Below are 17,465 nucleotides of genomic sequence, written 5' to 3' on the forward strand. Positions count from 1 at the left end.
CAAAGGGTGAGTCACCACCTGTGAGCTCATGTTTCGCCAAGGTCCTTTCTTCTGGGCCGGGGACGCAGGTCCTGGGGTCAGAGAGGTCTCTGCCCCCCAGCGATGTTTCTGCCTTCCTCTGCTGTCCTGGCAGCCCGGTGGCAGCCTCCCTGGACGGTTCCCTGGTACTGCAGGCTGAGAGCAGTGGGGGAAGCAAACAAGTGGGGCGGGGGGTGACGCCCTTGGCAGGCTTGGTGGCACATGGAAAGAAGGGAGGGAGAAGGGGTAGTGCAGAGCTGCAGCAGCCAGAGGGACTCTTGATGTTGGTGGACACCCACCCCTCCCACCCCGCGAGCGCGGACGCAGGGGCAGCTGCACTTCACCGCGCAGCCGGAAGAGGGCGACCCCGCGCCCGCAGGCCGCGACCCAGCGCGCGAATCTGCGGGGAGAAGTAAAGAAGATAAGCCTTGCTCCTGGAGAATGTCCCGGACATCCAACTAGGGAGCAGAATAAAACTCTCCTGCCCGAATTAAAACATTTGAAAGTGTGAAGGAGCACCTTGCATCAGAACAACAATAGGCAATAAAAAGAAGAAGAGATAAAAAATGGCGAACGTGAGGAACGACTGGAGGAAAATCTCCATTTATGGTCTCCGTAAGTAGACCAGCTTAGAAGTGAGCTCACACTTACGAGTTCCAAGGGGGCAGGCATGTGAGACCCTAAGTTGGAAGCTGTAGCATGAAGGCGGGCAAACAAGAGGACGAGATGACCTAAGTCCAAACTAAAAGCGCTCACCTGTTCTGGAAAAATGACCCAGAAAAGTGAGCGCTAAGACTACGCTAGTAAAAAATTGTGAAAGACACAGAAGCACCCTTTAATGCAAAACCTCCCACAGCCTATATGTAAAGAGAGAGAGAGAAAAAAAAGGTTGCTATCAGACTTCCCAAGATGTAGAAATTATTAAAAAAAGAAAAACTTTTGAACCAAGTATTTAAAATATAGTCAAGAATATAATCAAGCATCAATACTATAAGAAAAGTTTTTAAAAACTTGAAGTTTGATTTTTTAGTAAAAGGTAAAAAAATGACAATACACGAATTCAAATTCCCAGTTCAAAAATACTGGAGAGGTGGGGTGGGGAGGAACCAAAGCCTACAGAAGAAAGTATGGAGAAGAAAATCATAAGGCTAGAAGCTGAAGTAAACGGTGCAGAGAACAAAACCCAGACATGAGTAATAAAGCAAAAACTTGGTTCTCTGAGAAATTAAAAGAACTAGATAAGCAAACAACTAACCTAATCAATAAAAGGGGGCAGTACAAATATACAAATAATACTGAGTGAAGCACTTATTGAAAGACAAAATTTTAAATAACAGACTATTTCATATACCTTTAAACAAATATGGGACCTCAAATGAGGTGGATAACTACCTAGGAAAATACACTTAAGCAAAATTTATCCCAGTTGAGAGAAAAGCTTTAAGAGATCAATTTCAGTATAAAATAAACATAATAAGGAACTATCCCAAAAGAAATGTTCCGGATCAGATTATTTCACAATCTGAAATAATTCTACGAAATTCACAAATTCTACAAAATCTTCAAAGACCGGATATTCCTGATGACACAGACTGTTTGAGAACATAAAAGAGAGTTCCAAGTTATTTTAACAAAGCCAGTATAATACTGATAACCAACCTAATAAAAATTGTGAAAAGAAAAACAATTACAAATCAACATCTTTTATCATTGCAAAAGTCTTTAAGAAATATTAACAAATAGATTCCAACAGCACATCAAGAAAATACACGAAGAAAAAGTAGGATATATTCCTAAGATTCAGATAGTTAAATATCATGGAATATGTTAATACTATTCATCCTTTTCATAGATATGAAAATAAATGTCATAGGGATAAATCTATAGACTTTGAAGTATGTTGGAATAGATTAGTTACCCTTCAATTTAAAATATTCAAGAAAAATATAATCTCTTAAAGTCATCACCTTACATTATAAGAAAAGCATTCTGATCACTATTTGAAATTCAGCCAGTATTCACTGATATAATTATAAAATATTAATTAGAGGCTTTAGAATGGGGAAAGAAGTAAAATCAGGTCCATTTGTAGATGAGGTGGTAGTATATCTGGAAATCCTGGAGAATAAAGAATACAAATAACAAATTTCGAAAATAATCGGTAATGAGTCAGGACGCAAGGTAAACATATAAAACTCAGTAGCCATCAGAGGGCGTCCGGTATGTGTCAGGACGAAGGAGGCCGGCAGTCACGTTCTCCCGTGGGACCAAGAAGAAAATACCAGACAGGTTGCAGCTGTCATATTTAAATGTGCTGGGAGCTGAGAGGACCAAGGACCAAGTGGATTGGCTTCCAGAAGTGGGAAACTGAGCCTCCGCGGCCCCCAGCCCCGTCTTGCGGGGGCCTCGCCAGCCACCATCCCTACTGTACCCAAACGCCCGGCGGAGCGGCGGAGTCGGCTACCGCATGCTCAGTTCTGGGAAAGCGACGCGGCACACGCGCAGGGCCCCGCATGCTGGCGGTGGTACCCAGGGCGAGTTGCGTATAAGGAAGACGGGCACCTGCGGCAGTCCCACAGCTCTCAGGACCAAGTTCCCACCGGAGGAAAGAGGTCTGCTCCGAACACAGCTGATCTTGCTCTGAAGAGACTCGACAGAGTCTGAAGCAAGGCATCAGGAGTTGGCAGTGGGAGGCTTAAGGGCACGAACGTGCGGAAATGCATCTGCCACGCTTTCCGGGATGAGGAGAGGGCCTGCGAGCCTCCGCTGGAAGCCTGGGAGGAGAGGGATGGGAGGTCAGATGCGCCTTGCTAACTCTGGGGTCCAGCCCAACCTAGCTCGACTCCGATGGAGTTGACCTGGAGAACACCTCGTGCACTTGATCTGGTAAAAGAGGAAGCTAGAGACCTAGTACTCGTGGCCTCTGGCTCTTATTTATACAACGCCCGAAGGTGACAGTAACAATAGGGTGGAAAGACCCCGGGATGATCCAGATAGTGGTCAGCAGGAAAGGACTTTATGTTAAGTGCGTTCAATCGTAGACTTGAAAAACAGAGAGTTTTAACAGAGAATGCTGCTGCTAAGTCACTTCAGTCGTGTCCGACTCTGTGTGACCCCATAGACGGCAGCCCACCAGGCTCGCCTGTCCCTGGGACTCTCCAGGCAAGAACACTGGAGTGGGTTGCCGTTTCCTTCTCCAATGCATGAAAATGAAAAGTGAAAATGAAGTCGATCAGTCATGTCTGACTCCCAGCGACCGCATGGACTGCAGCCCACCAGGCTCCTCCGTCCGTGGGATTTTCCAGGCAAGAGTACTGGAGTGGGGTGCCATTTAGGACTTTATAAAACAAATTGAATAAATATACCATATATTGGCCAGGATTTTCCAGAGAAGCAAAACCAATAGACTGTGTATGTAAACAAAAAGTTTATTTTAAGGATGGGGCTCATGACCTTAGGGAGGCTGCAAGTTCAAAAACTCCAGGGTGGGCTGTGTTGGGGAGGAAGAAATTTTCCTCTACCCTTTTGGCTAGCCTAAAGAATTAAATTAACAGGAGACAGATTAACAGGAGAAAATCAAACAGAAGTGCAATACCATGTCTACATGGGAGAGACCCAGGAAAGCTCAGCAACTCATTGAAATGGCTGAAGCCCTCACCTTAAATACCACCCTCAGCCAAAGAGAAAAACAGGTTATAGAAGGTAGGGAGAGTCAGTTAAGGGGGGTTGATCAGTGATGCAGATTTAAGTCACTGAGTTCCCCACTAGTATGAGTTTCTAGATATTTGGTCATCCCAGATGGAGATTGCCTTTATATACGTAAATGTTTCTTACAAAAGGTCAACTCCCACTTGCTTTTCAGAGCCCTTCCCATGTATGCTGTTTCTCAGAAAATAACCAGCTTGAAACAACTAATATGCCAAAGAGACATATTTTAGGGTGGCAAATTCTGCTCCCCTATAGCCAGAAGGCTAGAGACCCAGGAAAAGCTGATGCTACAGTTAAAGTCCAAAACTGCTGCAGAATTCCCTCTTATTTGGAGAAAATCAGTCTTTTGGTCTATTTAGACCTTCAGCTGATTAGATGAGACCCACCCACATTATGGAGAGCAGCCTGCTTCACTCCAATTTCACCAATTTAAATGTCAGTCCTGGGACTTCCCTGGTGGTCCAGTGGTTAAGAATTCACCTTGCAGTGTAGGGGATTTAGGCTCTATTCCTTGGAGGGGGATCTAAGATCCCACATGCCACAGAGCAACTGAGCCACAACCAGAGAATCTGTGCACCGCAACAGAGAGCCCTAGTGCCAGTGCAGCCCCAAACAAATAAATAAATATTTTAAAATGTCAATCTCATCCAAAAATATCCACACAGAAACATCCAGAACAGTATCTGACCACATATTGGAGTCCTGTGGCTCAGTCAAGTTAATACACCCAGTTAGCCATTGTATTCAGAAAGTAAAAAATAAAATATCCAAAATTAAGAACTCATTTGGATGAATTAGGAGCAAAAGACACTATGAGCGCAGGCAGAGACAGGACAGTATAAAATAGCCCAAAGGAAACTTAGAATAAAAACAATAGAAAAAAATTAATTGGAGCATCAGGGCCTGTGAGATTCAGTCAAATGGTCTAACTTTACATGAGATTGGAGTACCATAGGGAAGAAAGAGGGGTTTAATAGATACTTGAAGATGTAATATTTTTCAAAATTCATAAACGATAACCCACAGATCCATGGATCACAGAAAATCCTTAGCAGGATAAGTACAAAGAAGGTCATCCCAGCTGGTGATAATGCAGTCGAGATGCTGAAAGTCGAAATGATGGTCTTAGTGAGACGGAGCAGGACAGTATGGAGCCCGCCCCCCACCACTGCATCCTCTCCCACGCATCAGCCTATCAGAGAACTGTGCCCAGGCTGACCACAGACCCTGAGGCCCCCTCCCTCGCCTGACTTTAAAAGTGCTTGGCTGTGGAGATCAGATTTCTGGCTGCCAAGGGAGAGGGGGTTGGGAGAGGGAAGGATTGGGAGTTTGGGATTAGCACATGCAAACTATTATATATAGAATAGATAAATAACAAGGTCCTACTGTATATACCACAGGGAACTATATTCAATGTCAAATATATGTGTGTGTATGTGTATATATCTGAGTATTTGAATATATATATATCTGAATCACCGCATTGTAAATCAACTGTACTTCAACAAAATAAATTTTTAAAAATGCTTTGCTGAAACCCTTTAGGGAGGTCAGCTTTTCGAGAAGGATCCGCCTGTTTGCCTTTCTTGGCCCTGCTATAAAACTGTTCGTTTCAAACTCTGACGCTTAGGTTTGCTTGGCCTCCAGGTGTGCTGGGCATGTGGGCTTGCCTTTGGTAACATTGGGGTAAATATGGAAGAATATTTACAGTGTAAAACAGCAGCAGCACCTTGTGGGGTTTATAACAAATGTCTATAAATAAGTACTAAGATAACAGAAGTACATGGGGGAGTGTCAACTGAAAAAAAAAAAAAAGTGTGACCTAAAAGTTGAGAAAGGGAAAGAGGAGAGTGAAAAAGCTGGCTTAAAGCTCAACATTCAGCAAACTAAGATCATGGCATCCGGTCCCATCACTTGATGGCAAATAGATGGGGAAACAGTGGAAAGAGTAGCAGACTTTATTTTGGGGGGCCTCTAAAATCACTGCAGATGGTGATTGTAGCCATGAAATTAAAAGATGCTTACTCCTTGGAAGGAAAGTTATGACCAACCTAGATAGCATATTAAAAAAACAGGGATATTACTTTGCCAACAAAAGTTCGTCTAGTCAAGGCTATGGTTTTTCCAGTGGTCATGTATGGACGTGAGAGTTGGACTATAAAGAAAGCTGAGTGCCCAAGAATTGGTGCTTTTGAACTGTGGTGTTGGAGAAGACTCTTGAGAGTCCCTTGGACTGCAAGGAGATCCAACCAGTCCATTCTAAAGGAGAACAGTCCTGAGTGTTCATTGGAAGGACTGATGTTGAAGCTGAAACTCCAGTACTTTGGCCACCTGATGCAAAGAGCTGACTCATTTGCAAAGACCTTGATGCTGGGAAAGATTGAGGGCAGGAGGAGAAGGGGACGACAGAGGATGAGATGGTTGGATGGCATCACTGACTCAACGGACATGAGTTTTGGTATGCTCCGGGAGTTGGTGATAGGCAGGGAGGCCTGGCGTGCTGCAGTTCCTGGGGTTACAAAGAGTCAGACACGACTGAGTGACTGAACTGAAATGAACTGAACTGAAAAGATGAGAATGATGTTTTGTTTGGTGGAATTTCTGAGGATTTCAAGCCCAGAGGACAGCTTCTCAGAGGAGCCAGGATATGTAGGACTTTTTTTGTGACAAAAATAAGGTAGTCAGAACTTGAAAAGATTATTGTCAATTAAAGAGGACCAGTTATCTCAAGGAATTTGGTGCTTTTCTCTGTATGGGAAGACACAAGTCTGGGCTCACTGCAATCATTCCTTTCACAGGCACGTCATCTTCCAGGGCCAATATCCTGTTCTTTTCTGTCGTGAGTCCCCTCAGGGTGCACCGCTGGGGCAGTTGCAGTAGCTGTTGGGGTCCAGCCCCAGTGGATCCAGGGTAATTCGAAGGGGAAACGGCGTCGGCAATTAAAAAAGAATTATTTAATTAGAGATATAAAGAGAGATTAAGAAAGAATAGTGGAGTGGAGAAGATAGAGGAGAAAAGAGGCTGTATTCCTTGGTTTACATAGAAAGCCAATAAAGTCCTGAGACAAGGGACTTGTACCATCTACGTAGGCCACAAGCGCCCGCTTGAATAGCGGAGGGTGCCCTGGCTTGGGCTCCCTCTCGCGTGGGTCTTAGAAGCCAGGGCAAATGAGTATACGCGGCGAGCCTCTATGCTTCGGATGGGAATGTAGCCTGAAAAGGGAGAATAAGAAAAGAATGACATGGGGGAGCCAAGCATTGGTGCAAGACCCACAACTTTATTTTCAAAGGCAGCTTATATACCCCAAGTTGTAAATAAAGAAATAATGGAATATGCAGAATTATGCAGGGGCAGCAGTCCTGACCCTTACTGAGACCAGGCTTTCTTTTTGCATACCTTCCCGTATACAAAAGGTCTCAGGTGATTTACATTATCTTCTGGCCAAGAGGCCTGTTAACATTTTTATGGCTCTCTTCCTAGATAAATGTCTGTCAACCAGAAAACTCATTTTCTTCTGAAGTGTTTTTTCTTTAATCTACATCACCCTCAAAGTACTAAATAAAGTTACATTCCTGTAGAACAAAGGTGCAGTGGGTTATAACAAAGAAAGTACTTAACTCAAAGATCTAGTGTTGCTAATGTCAGGGCTACCACCTGTTTTTTCTACATACCAGCTATATCAACAAATAAAAGATATGAAAACTTGGTAGCAAGTATTGGCTCAACAACGAAACCCTTAATCAGTCCTATTCTAATGAGTTTTGACTCCTCGGAAGGCCCTACATTCCTAGGGTGTTTCAAGCTTCCTGTGCCTCTCGTGGTCAGGAGGCTGTAAACAACTACATGCGTAGCTGTAAGAGTCTGGATAAACCTGTCAGGCAGGCTAGAAAGCCATCAGAGGGGTTTTTGGATTGAAACACTCTTATTATGTCCAGGAGACTTATTATCTAAAAGCTCTAATTAACTTTTTCTAGAAAAAGGTGGGGGGGGACAGCCCCCTGTTAATGTCCGTGGAGTTGGTGAAAGGCATAATATAGTAAGGCAGACAGATTCTGGTTTTGGGGTAGATGCTCGAGTAGGTCCAGGGAGGTTCCCTTGAGATCCGACTCGCCTTTGCCTGTCAGGTCTCTTCCTCATGACCTTTGCCATGGGCGGGATTCCTCGTGCTGGCTCCTGGCAAGCAGCTAAGGGCTTGGCAGTGGGCATGAGTCTGTCTCTATCCTGAGTTCCCTCAGGACTCACCTTCCAGAGTGGTGGTGGTGGCTGAGGGCTGTAACGTCCTTTGTTTACTGATACAGCAGCAACATTTTTCATTCACAGGAGGAAGGAAATGAAGTTATGCTCTGCAGGGTTCTTGAGCTGTTCAGGATGTGGTGATAGTAGCAGTTTAAGGTAGACTATAACCAGTGGCACCCCACTCCAGTACTCTTGCCTGGAAAATCCCATGGACAGAGGAGTCTGGTAGGCTGCAGTCCATGGGGTGGCTAAGAGTCGGACACGACTGAGTGACTTCACTTTCCCTTTTCACTTTCATGCATTGGAGAAGGAAATGGCAACCCACTCCAGTGTTCTTGCTTGGAGAATCCCAGGGACAGGGGAGCTTGGTGGGCTGCTGTCCATGAGGTTGCACAGAGTTGGACACGACTAAAGTGACTTAGCAGCATAACAAGTGGGTATTGTGATAATCATGTAAGAAATATATCTATAAAGGAGAAAAGGAAATATGAAAAATGTTCCATAATTCCAAAAGAATGTGGAAAGAGAAAAAACAGTTGGGAGAAATAAAAGCAAAGGAAAAAGTGGTAGCCATGACCTATTAGGTTTTGGCCCAGCCTATCAACACCTAGTGTTGTGGCCAGACCAGCCCTGTGGTTTCTATCAGGATGGCAGTAACCGGCAGCAGTGTGTGCTGTGCCTGACTGCCCAGTCATGTCTGACTCTCTGTGATCCCATGGACTGTAGCCTGCCAGGCTCCTCTGTCCATGGGGATTTTCCAGGCCAGAATAGTGGAGTGGGTTGCCACGCCCTCCTTCAGGGGATCTTCCCCACCCAGGAATTGAACACAGGTCTCCCGCACTGCAGGCAGATTCTTTACCAGCTGAGCCCCAGGGAAGCCCAGCAGCAGCGATGACCCACAGGGAGCTTTGAAAGGACCAGTTGTACTGCTCACAAGTCCTGGGCTTACCAGGAGCCCCTGAAGGCAGAGTGTGGGGTCTCGAGGGGAGAGAGCGAGCACTGGCCTGGGGTTCTGCTTTTATGGGGTTGAGGGTGAGGACCTAGGGTCCCCTAGGGTTTGGTGGGATGCTTTTTACTTGTTACTTTGTCTTCCCCGGTAGCTCAGTTGGTAAAGAATCCATCTGAAATGCAGGAGACCCAGCTCAATTCCTGGGCTGGGAAGATCTGCTGGAGAAGGGATAGGCTACCCACTCTAGTATTCTTGGGCTTCCCTGGTGGCTCAGCTGGTAAAGAATTCACCTGCAAAGTGGGAGACCTGGGTGAATAGCTACGCTGAGTTTCTTTGGCAAGCTGATTCTGTGGGGTGGAGAAATTAAGGGCAGAATACTCACTGGGGAGCTGAGGGCTTGGGGTCACATTTCCATGATTTCTTCCCAGCTCCGCCTTCCCAAAGGGGGACCCTTATTTAGCCTTGACTGGAAGTGTCGGGCTGGTACATCTTATCTGTGAGGCTGATCTTACTGAGAATATAAAGAGCAAAACGTTTTCCAGCGCTCTGGAGATTCCACCCTCTTTCCATCTTTCTTCATCTGCTTTGTTTTCTTGTAAACACCCACTGTTTACTAAATGCATGGTTTCCTGCCATGTGGCCCTGTGCCCCACTTCCTCTGCTCACATTTAGTTAACTGTCTGTTCTGACACCACGACTCACTACTCACTTTGTATGTGTAGATCTGGATTGTGTGAACTGCCAGTAATACACCACTTGGTGGTGTGTAACCCTTTGTCTCAGAAACATATAACCTTGCCTTGACCTTTAACAGGTGGAAGAATCCTCAAAGCTTTCTGAAAGACTGTCTCCCCAATTGTAATCCTCAGGTCGGCTCTGTTGCAGGAAGGCGGACCCCTTCCAGGGCCCGAAACTGGGCTCTTGTCTAACACTTGGAAATGAATTGTCCGGGGAGACACATGTGCTGACAAAGCAAGAGATTTTATTGGGAAAGGGCACCTGGGTGGAGAACAGTAGGGTAAGGGAACCCAGGAGAACTGCTCTGCCGTGTGGCTCGCCATCTCGGGTTTTATGGTGATGGGATTAGTTTCCGGGTGGTCTTTGGCCAGTCATTCTAATTCAGAGTCTTTCCTGGTGGCGCACGCATCGGTCAGCCAAGATGGATACTAGCAAGAAGGATTCCGGGAAGTGGACGGACACGCAGTGTCTCCTTTAGACCTTTCCTGAACGCTTCCGGTTGGTGGTGGCTTATTAGTTCCGTATTCCTCATCAGGATCTCTTGTCATAAAACAACTCATGCAAACGGTTACTGCGGTGCCTGGCTAGGGTGGGTGGTTTCAATCAGTGTGCTTCCCCTAACAACTCCCCCATGAGAGACTTCATACTCAAGATACCTCTTGGGAATTGGGGCGGAGGTCTCTTCTGTAACTTCTTCCCGCTGTGCATGGGCACAGGCCTGCCTAGCAGAGCAGAAGTCTCTCTCTACCTGATCTAAGTTGGGGTGTTCCACATCTGAAACCAGCTTCCACCCTTGTAGTAACAGCAATTTAGTTTGAAACTGTTGGCCCCTCAGAGATGAAATAGACAAGGGCCAAACAGGAGACCTAACAGGATGGTCATCTCTGGTCCCCGGAAACAGAAGGCAACATTTGGGGTGAGGGCTGCAGGGTTTGTGACCCTTTTTGATTGGTTGGTGGTGAGGCAACAGAGCTGTGCTCCAGGAATCTTGTGTTCAGTCTGAAGTTCCCATCCTCCACCTGGGTGGGGGCTCAAAGACATTGTTATGCGTATTTCTTTGAGTAGGAACCAGGACTCTGTCTGGAGGCTGTACCAACCTTTGATTGGAGGTCGCGGAGGATTTAATCAAGGCGGCGGCAGCAGCAACAACCACTTCCGAGGTGGAGGCGGCGGTAATTTCAGAGGCGGCGGCGGCAGAGGAGGATTTGGACGAGGGGGCGGCCGTGGAGGCTTTAACAAAGGCCAAGACCAAGGACCTCCAGAACAAGTAGTTTTATTACGAGAGTTCCTGCACCCTTGTGAAGATGACATAGTGTGTAAATGTACCACAGATGAAAATAAAGTACCTTATTTCAATGCTCCAGTTTATTTAGAAAACAAAGAACGAATTGGAAAAGTGGATGAAATATTTGGACAGCTTAGAGATTTTTATTTTTCAGGTAAATTATCAGAGAACATGAAAGCATCTTCCTTTAAAAAACTTCAGAAGGTTTATATAGACCCATATAAACTGCTGCCGTTGCAGAGGTTTCTACCTCGACCTCCTGGTGAAAAGGGACCTCCAAGAGGCGGTGGCAGGGGAGGTCAAGGAGGAGGAGGAGGCAGAGGCGGCAAAGGTAGAGATGGAGGTTTCAGAGGAGGAAGAGGGGGTGTGGTTTCAGAGGAAGAGGACATTAAGCGCAACAGTTGACAGAAACTTCGCCAGTTGACTTCTGCATTAACCTCATAATCTACTTCAGTGGATCAGAAACTTGTTTCTTGAGCAAATTTTGAAGAACTGGTCTTTTTAGGACAGTGGAGAGGTGTTTTTACCAAGAAGCTAAAGAACGCCTGACTTTCCATGGCTGTTGGTGGGCCCTCACCATATATTGACTCAGTCATGTTGAAGAATTTGCTAAATAAGATATTTGCTCATAATCAGAGTATCAGCTTTACCTGATGCTTTTCCATGAGTTCCCTCCATGTTAGGTGGAATTGGAGTGTTTGTTGACACTTTTAAACTCCATTAAGAGGAAAATGTGGAGAAGGCAGTGGCACCCCACTCCAGTACTCTTGCCTGGAAAATCCCATGGACAGAAGCGCCTGGTAGGCTGCAGTCCGTGGGGTCGCGAAGAGTCGGACACGACTGAGCGACTTTACTTTCACTTTCCATTTTCATGCATTGGAGAAGGAAATGGCAACCCACTCCCGTGTTCTTGCCTGGAGAATCCCAGGGATGGGGGAGCCTGGTGGGCTGCCGTCTATGGGGTCGCATAGAGTCGGGCACAACTGATGCGACTTAGCAGCAGCCTGTTTCCGTATCCCCTCCCTTCCCTGATTAGCAATTGTTTGAATCCATGCTTTGGAACTCAGGGAAGGTCAAGGAGGCTGAATGAAGCCTATATCCTACAGATAAGAAATGGAGAACACAGAACTGATCTGTACTCCAGAGCCCCACAGACTCCCACTCAGTTTTAATTCAGGGAACTGGGCAACTATGACTGTGATAACTTCCTGTCAAAATGGGGCATAGGACTGCCTCAGCTTGGAGTATAGACACTGAATTGGAAGTATTTCTGAGTCCCAAGTTCTAGATCTGAGCCTTGTGTGATTAAAATCTCAATCCCTTGGTCTGCCATTTTGGTGTAACAGACCCAGTTAGAAGTAGTTGGAGGAGTGATAACTGGAATTTAGTTGACAAAATAAATCTCATTTCTTTTTAGAAGAATAGACCTGAAACCCAGTCTGGACCTGGCCCTTCAGGGAGACTTGTAGCCAGGTAGCCAGTTGCCTAGTTTTATAAAAAGTAAGGTTACTAGCTTCCAGCAGACATTGTTTGGAGAATGGTGGCATCCAAGCCTGACACGACTCAGAAAACTCAAGTGTTTAGCAATACAAGGTCTAATCTGAAAGTACACCCATAGCATCACCTAGTTATTTCCCAGGATATCTAAACCATAGCTACTCTATTTTGACTTTTAATTGTAAATTTTTCCTTAATAGCCAAAGCAGATGTCACCATTAATGACGTCAGTGTTTTTCTAGGTATGAGAAGATGCAAGAATTGGAACTTGTAAAATCTTCTCCCGAAAAGATCTAACTATCTGAAGCCCTGTTCTGCCGGTTTTTCCCAGAGCACAGAGTGCCTCATTCCTGATTTTCACCCTGAACTCCTTTCAGGGGCATTGAAAGTCAGCAGTTGCAGCGGCCACAGTTTAATCTTTGTAGATGCAGATGGCGAGTGTCAGTCTTCAGTTGGCAGAGCCCCTTTTTGCTCATAAACTTGACCATGATTATGAGGGGGGCACCTTATGACCATTTTCTCCCATGGTGCTGAGAATGTCCATTCTCAGGTTTGGCAAAGATTTTGTTGACAGGTCACTCAATGTGCTGTTACTGGACTAGGCCATAAAAGAGTATCCAAAATTCTCTGGACCACCTGTCTTACTAGCCTCTTGGTCCAGGAGAATATTCCCTCTTGTTGCTTCTTCCCATATCTAGAGTTACAGTGTTACCATCATCGATCTCATATAGGACTATATATTATTCTATTAGAGGCCTCACACACACATTTGACAGTGTAAGAAACACCAATTTTGTAAAACAGGTGAAATACAAACAACATAGCCAGCAGTATTAGTAAAGTCACAAGTAAGACTTAAGTTAAGAGCTTCCATTAGATGTAGCCCAGTATATCTCGGGTCACCTGACTTAGTCTGCCCTGTAGAATCTTTATCTTCCAGGGAAATTATATATTGGCATCGTCTATAAGGCACATAGCCCCGTTTTCTCATGTTACTAGACTGATTGTCCTTAGTATGATTTAATTGTTTCCAACACAGAGGAGACTTTAAACCTAAATTACCATAGCCTGGTGTTATCTATATAAATCCATCCCATAACTGTGGGAGATTTTTTTCCTCCTTTGCTGAAACCTTTCTTGTTGCTCTGATTGAGCTTGAGTAATAGAAAAAAGCTCAAATTTATGGCCAGAGTCAGAGTAGGCATTATTAATTGGCCTGGTGAGGGGATCCCATCTAGTAATATCACAGTGACGTGAATATGCCTATAATTTTTTTTTTTAAGTAAATTTTCTCAAGGCCAACCAGTTAGAGTCTTGTAGTAGAGAAATTTACCAAGGTAACCAAGAACTAGATACAGGTAATTGGCCACAAACCCAACAATTGGATTGATTTTTAAAACTAGCATAGAATCAGGCCTATGATAAAAAAGCATTTAACTTATATGCAAAGGTCTAAGAAGTCAAAAAAACATAAATGATCATACGACTCAGGTCCAGCATCTTGGGGAAGCTGTCTACCTCTGATGTCGATGTCTTCTCATCCTGGTGTAGTGTAGTTTCTCCTGATAAAAAAGTCTTTCCACCCAGGTTGGAGACAGTCCCTTAAATTATGTCTTTTTCTAGTCCTGGTTGCAGGTCATGAGGCATCTGATCTTCATCCGAAGATAGATTACTGAGATGAGCTTCAGAAACAAACTTCGGGTGTTCTTTAAGAATTCAATTAAATTTTATAGTAATATCACATAACGGCAAAGAACTATCTAAGAGATGAGTCTTACTAGATGCAGACCTCCATTAACAAACTGGGATTTAACATTTTTGGAAATATCTTTTTCTCCCTAAAGGTACCCTCATTTTTTATCAAATATAACCAAATTAAGGCTAGTTTGTTTGCAAAATAGGTCTGTTCTCACTAATTTTGGTCTTGTGATTTATATAACCATAATTGATTATGGAATTTTTATTTTGCTGAAACGTTTATAGAGTCTCAGACTGAACTTTTAAAACAAAACAGGGCTGGGAAACTCACACCAAAGCCTTATCACAGATTTTGCCTAACAAATTTAGGTGAATTCTTCCCTTTTTAAGGTCTCAAAAATTTCTTGAGATTTTTGTACCCATGAGATACCCTTCCTAACTCATTTGATAAACTTACTGGAAACCTAAGAATTTCCAATTTTTGGAGGAGTCAGAGAAAAAATATAATTGTTTTGTTTATAACGTTTAATTTTAACAAAGTTTTGTCATAATTAGTTTGAGAGGAAGGTTTTCTCTACTCCCTGAAAACCTAAGATTCAAACCCATAATTTTTCAGACAGAAACCATAAAAGTTATAAGCATATTCGCTGGTTCATTCAGTCCTTTTGTTAACTTTTGTGAAGTCATCAGGTTTTCCATTAGAATACCAGGGCATATCAGAATGTTAAGAACTCCATAAAATTTCAGATATCTGTATTAGTAATTTTACCATACATTGTAACATGAGTGGATTTATTACTCACTTGATAATCTTTTCCATGTAATTTAACCAACCAAATAAACACAGTTTAATATCTCTCTTTGGGATGTTCCAGGGGCCTTCTGAAGCACCCCAAAGTTAGCTAGAGGTCAAAGGAACTTCAAAAGACTTCGATTTAGGAAGTTTTATCAAAAAGATCAATTAAAAGCGTTTAGAACATTTGGTCAGATTTAGTCAGTGTTGATGGGTGTATCATTTAGCTTGTTGATATGTCACAATGGGAGTAAATACCAAGACTAGAGGTCTAGTGAAAGTCAGCTCCGCCATCTTGGACCTAGTTGACTCTAACCAATTTTCTTACGGCTGTGTCATTTCTAACAAAATCCATTTATCTAACTAATTGTAATACAATTTTAGAAAATCCTGATCATGCATAACTCTTTTTAGTATTTTTCATACCTTTTCTTTCTTTCTTTTTTCTATTGAAAACACACTTCCTACTTCCCTTTAGCAACCAAGAACTAACTTTTATATTAGAATTTCATAGATTGGTGAGCATAAATACCAGCGATACTTTCTAAAACCCTTGCTTTCTTAAAACATTTTAGGAAGGCACCAAACATTATCCATTTATAGTTCCAAATCTCTTCAGTTTCTCTGTAAAAGGAAATTAGTGTTTAGTAGTAAATGTTTCCAGAGAAGGTGATGGCACCCCACTCCAGTACTCTTGCCTGGAAAATCCCATGTACGGAGGAGCCTGGTGGGCTACAGTCCATGGGGGTCACTAAGAGTAGGACACGACTGTGCAACTTCACTTTCACTTTTCACTTTCATGCTTTGGAGAAGGAAATGGCAACCCACTCCAGTGTTCTTGCCTGGAGAATCCCAGGGACTGGGCAGCCTGGTGGGCTGCTGTCTATGGAGTCTCACAGAGTCGGACACGACTGAAGGAACTTAGCAGCAGCAGCAGCAGTAAATGTTTGAAAATCTTATTTTATTTGGAAATGACCTAACTATTCAATAGAATTCCAACACTTTGCACACTTGGCACAACCCTTAGAAATTTAAGTTATACCAATCTGGAGAGATGATTGTAGACAGATATTTCTAAAGAATAATTATTCTCAATAGAGTTTATATAAAAGCTCATATCTCATTTACATTTTTTAGACGTTTCTTCACTTGAGGTTATTTCCTTGCTGACAAACTTGTAACAGATATAATATTTAACTTATATTAAACTTAGGTACAATGAAAATATTCTACTTAATGTTAATTACTCTAAGACATGTCTATATTAGATAGGTCAACAAAAAAACATTAATATCAGGTATTTAATACTGAATATTTCCCAGTTCACATGAACCTGAAATTTATTGTTTAATTTAGAATTACTTGATTTGTAAGCACTTACTTTTTTTTAAAGCCAAATAAATAGAGCTCATTTACAAATTAACCTCAAAAATATTACCCAGAGACAAAGACATACCAAGACATATTTAGACAGACACAGTGCAAGATCTAGCTTCATTTTCGAAGTTTCGTCATGAATTAGATATTACAATATAAAATTTACTAGTTTATAAAAAAAACAGTTGAAATAAATAAAAATTTTAAAATCTTTTTCCCCTTTTCCCTCAGTCTCAGGAGTTAGAGATGGTCTAGATAAGTGTTCCTGAGAGCCCTGGTCTCAAGGCACAGGGAAAGAAAATCAAGTTCTAACAAAATGCTGGCAGGTCTAAACCACATGGTGGCCAGACAAAGCAAGATGGCCATCAAAAATCACAACACAGAACACAGAGTTAAAACACACACATATAAACCTGGCAATCCTCATCAGACACTCCCTTAAATATACGAATACAGTCTCTCAGAAAACCTCCTATAGAGACGCAGAACTTCAGATAAAGGAAAATATCTCAGGTCTTCAAAAACTTCAAAGGGAGGAAAGGAAGCCAGGTTGAAAGAAGAAGGGGGAGGAGGCGGAAGACAGGGGGCAAAAGGGGTGGCCTTACAGACGTCTCCTGCCACCTGCAGACACCCAGGCATTGTGGGACTTTTCCCTGGGCCTCCAGAGAAGGGAGGACTGGAACTCGGCCCTACCGGAAATCAGACCAGACCAGAACCAGAATTCAAGTTCTGTGCCAAGAGGAGGTGATCAGTCTCCAATCCTCAGCTCAGGCTGAGGGCCCTTCGACCAGATTCCTGCATCCAGGACTGGGGGACTAGAAAAATGGGGAAGGACAGGAAGGGTTAAGGAGAGGAAAGAGAGAAGGAAGGGAGAGAGGTCAATAAAGTCTCTTGTTCCTTACCCGGTCAGGCACTCTGGCCAGTTGTCCATGTCAGGAGGAGACCAGGGACAAAAGTGTCCCAGTTGCAGCCTCTGGGTCTGGTCCTTTGTCAGCACATGTGTCTCCTCGGACAATTCACTTCCGAGTGTTAGACAAGAGCCCATTTTCGGGCCCTGGAAGGAGTCCGCCTTCCTGCAACAGCTCCACTAAACTTCTTTCATCTTAGAAAGACTGTTGATTGATTTTCCGTGGACAAGAGGACCCTAGGAGGTAGGGCTGGGGGCT

General features: G+C 43.6%; 1 protein-coding gene across 1 annotated transcript; it reads left to right on the plus strand.

The window, feature by feature from the left end:
• Positions 1 to 584: 584 nt before the first annotated feature.
• LOC128059635 (H/ACA ribonucleoprotein complex subunit 1-like) lies at positions 585 to 16,888 on the plus strand (the record flags this gene model as incomplete). Its single annotated transcript, XM_052652039.1, has 3 exons — positions 585 to 633; positions 10,759 to 11,298; positions 16,863 to 16,888. Coding segments are annotated over exons 1-3 (615 nt in total), but the record flags the coding sequence as incomplete, so codon positions are not given.
• Positions 16,889 to 17,465: the final 577 nt, after the last annotated feature.

This window comes from Budorcas taxicolor, chromosome 14, assembly GCF_023091745.1.
Source record: "Budorcas taxicolor isolate Tak-1 chromosome 14, Takin1.1, whole genome shotgun sequence".
In the NCBI taxonomy this organism is placed as follows: domain Eukaryota; kingdom Metazoa; phylum Chordata; class Mammalia; order Artiodactyla; family Bovidae; genus Budorcas; species Budorcas taxicolor.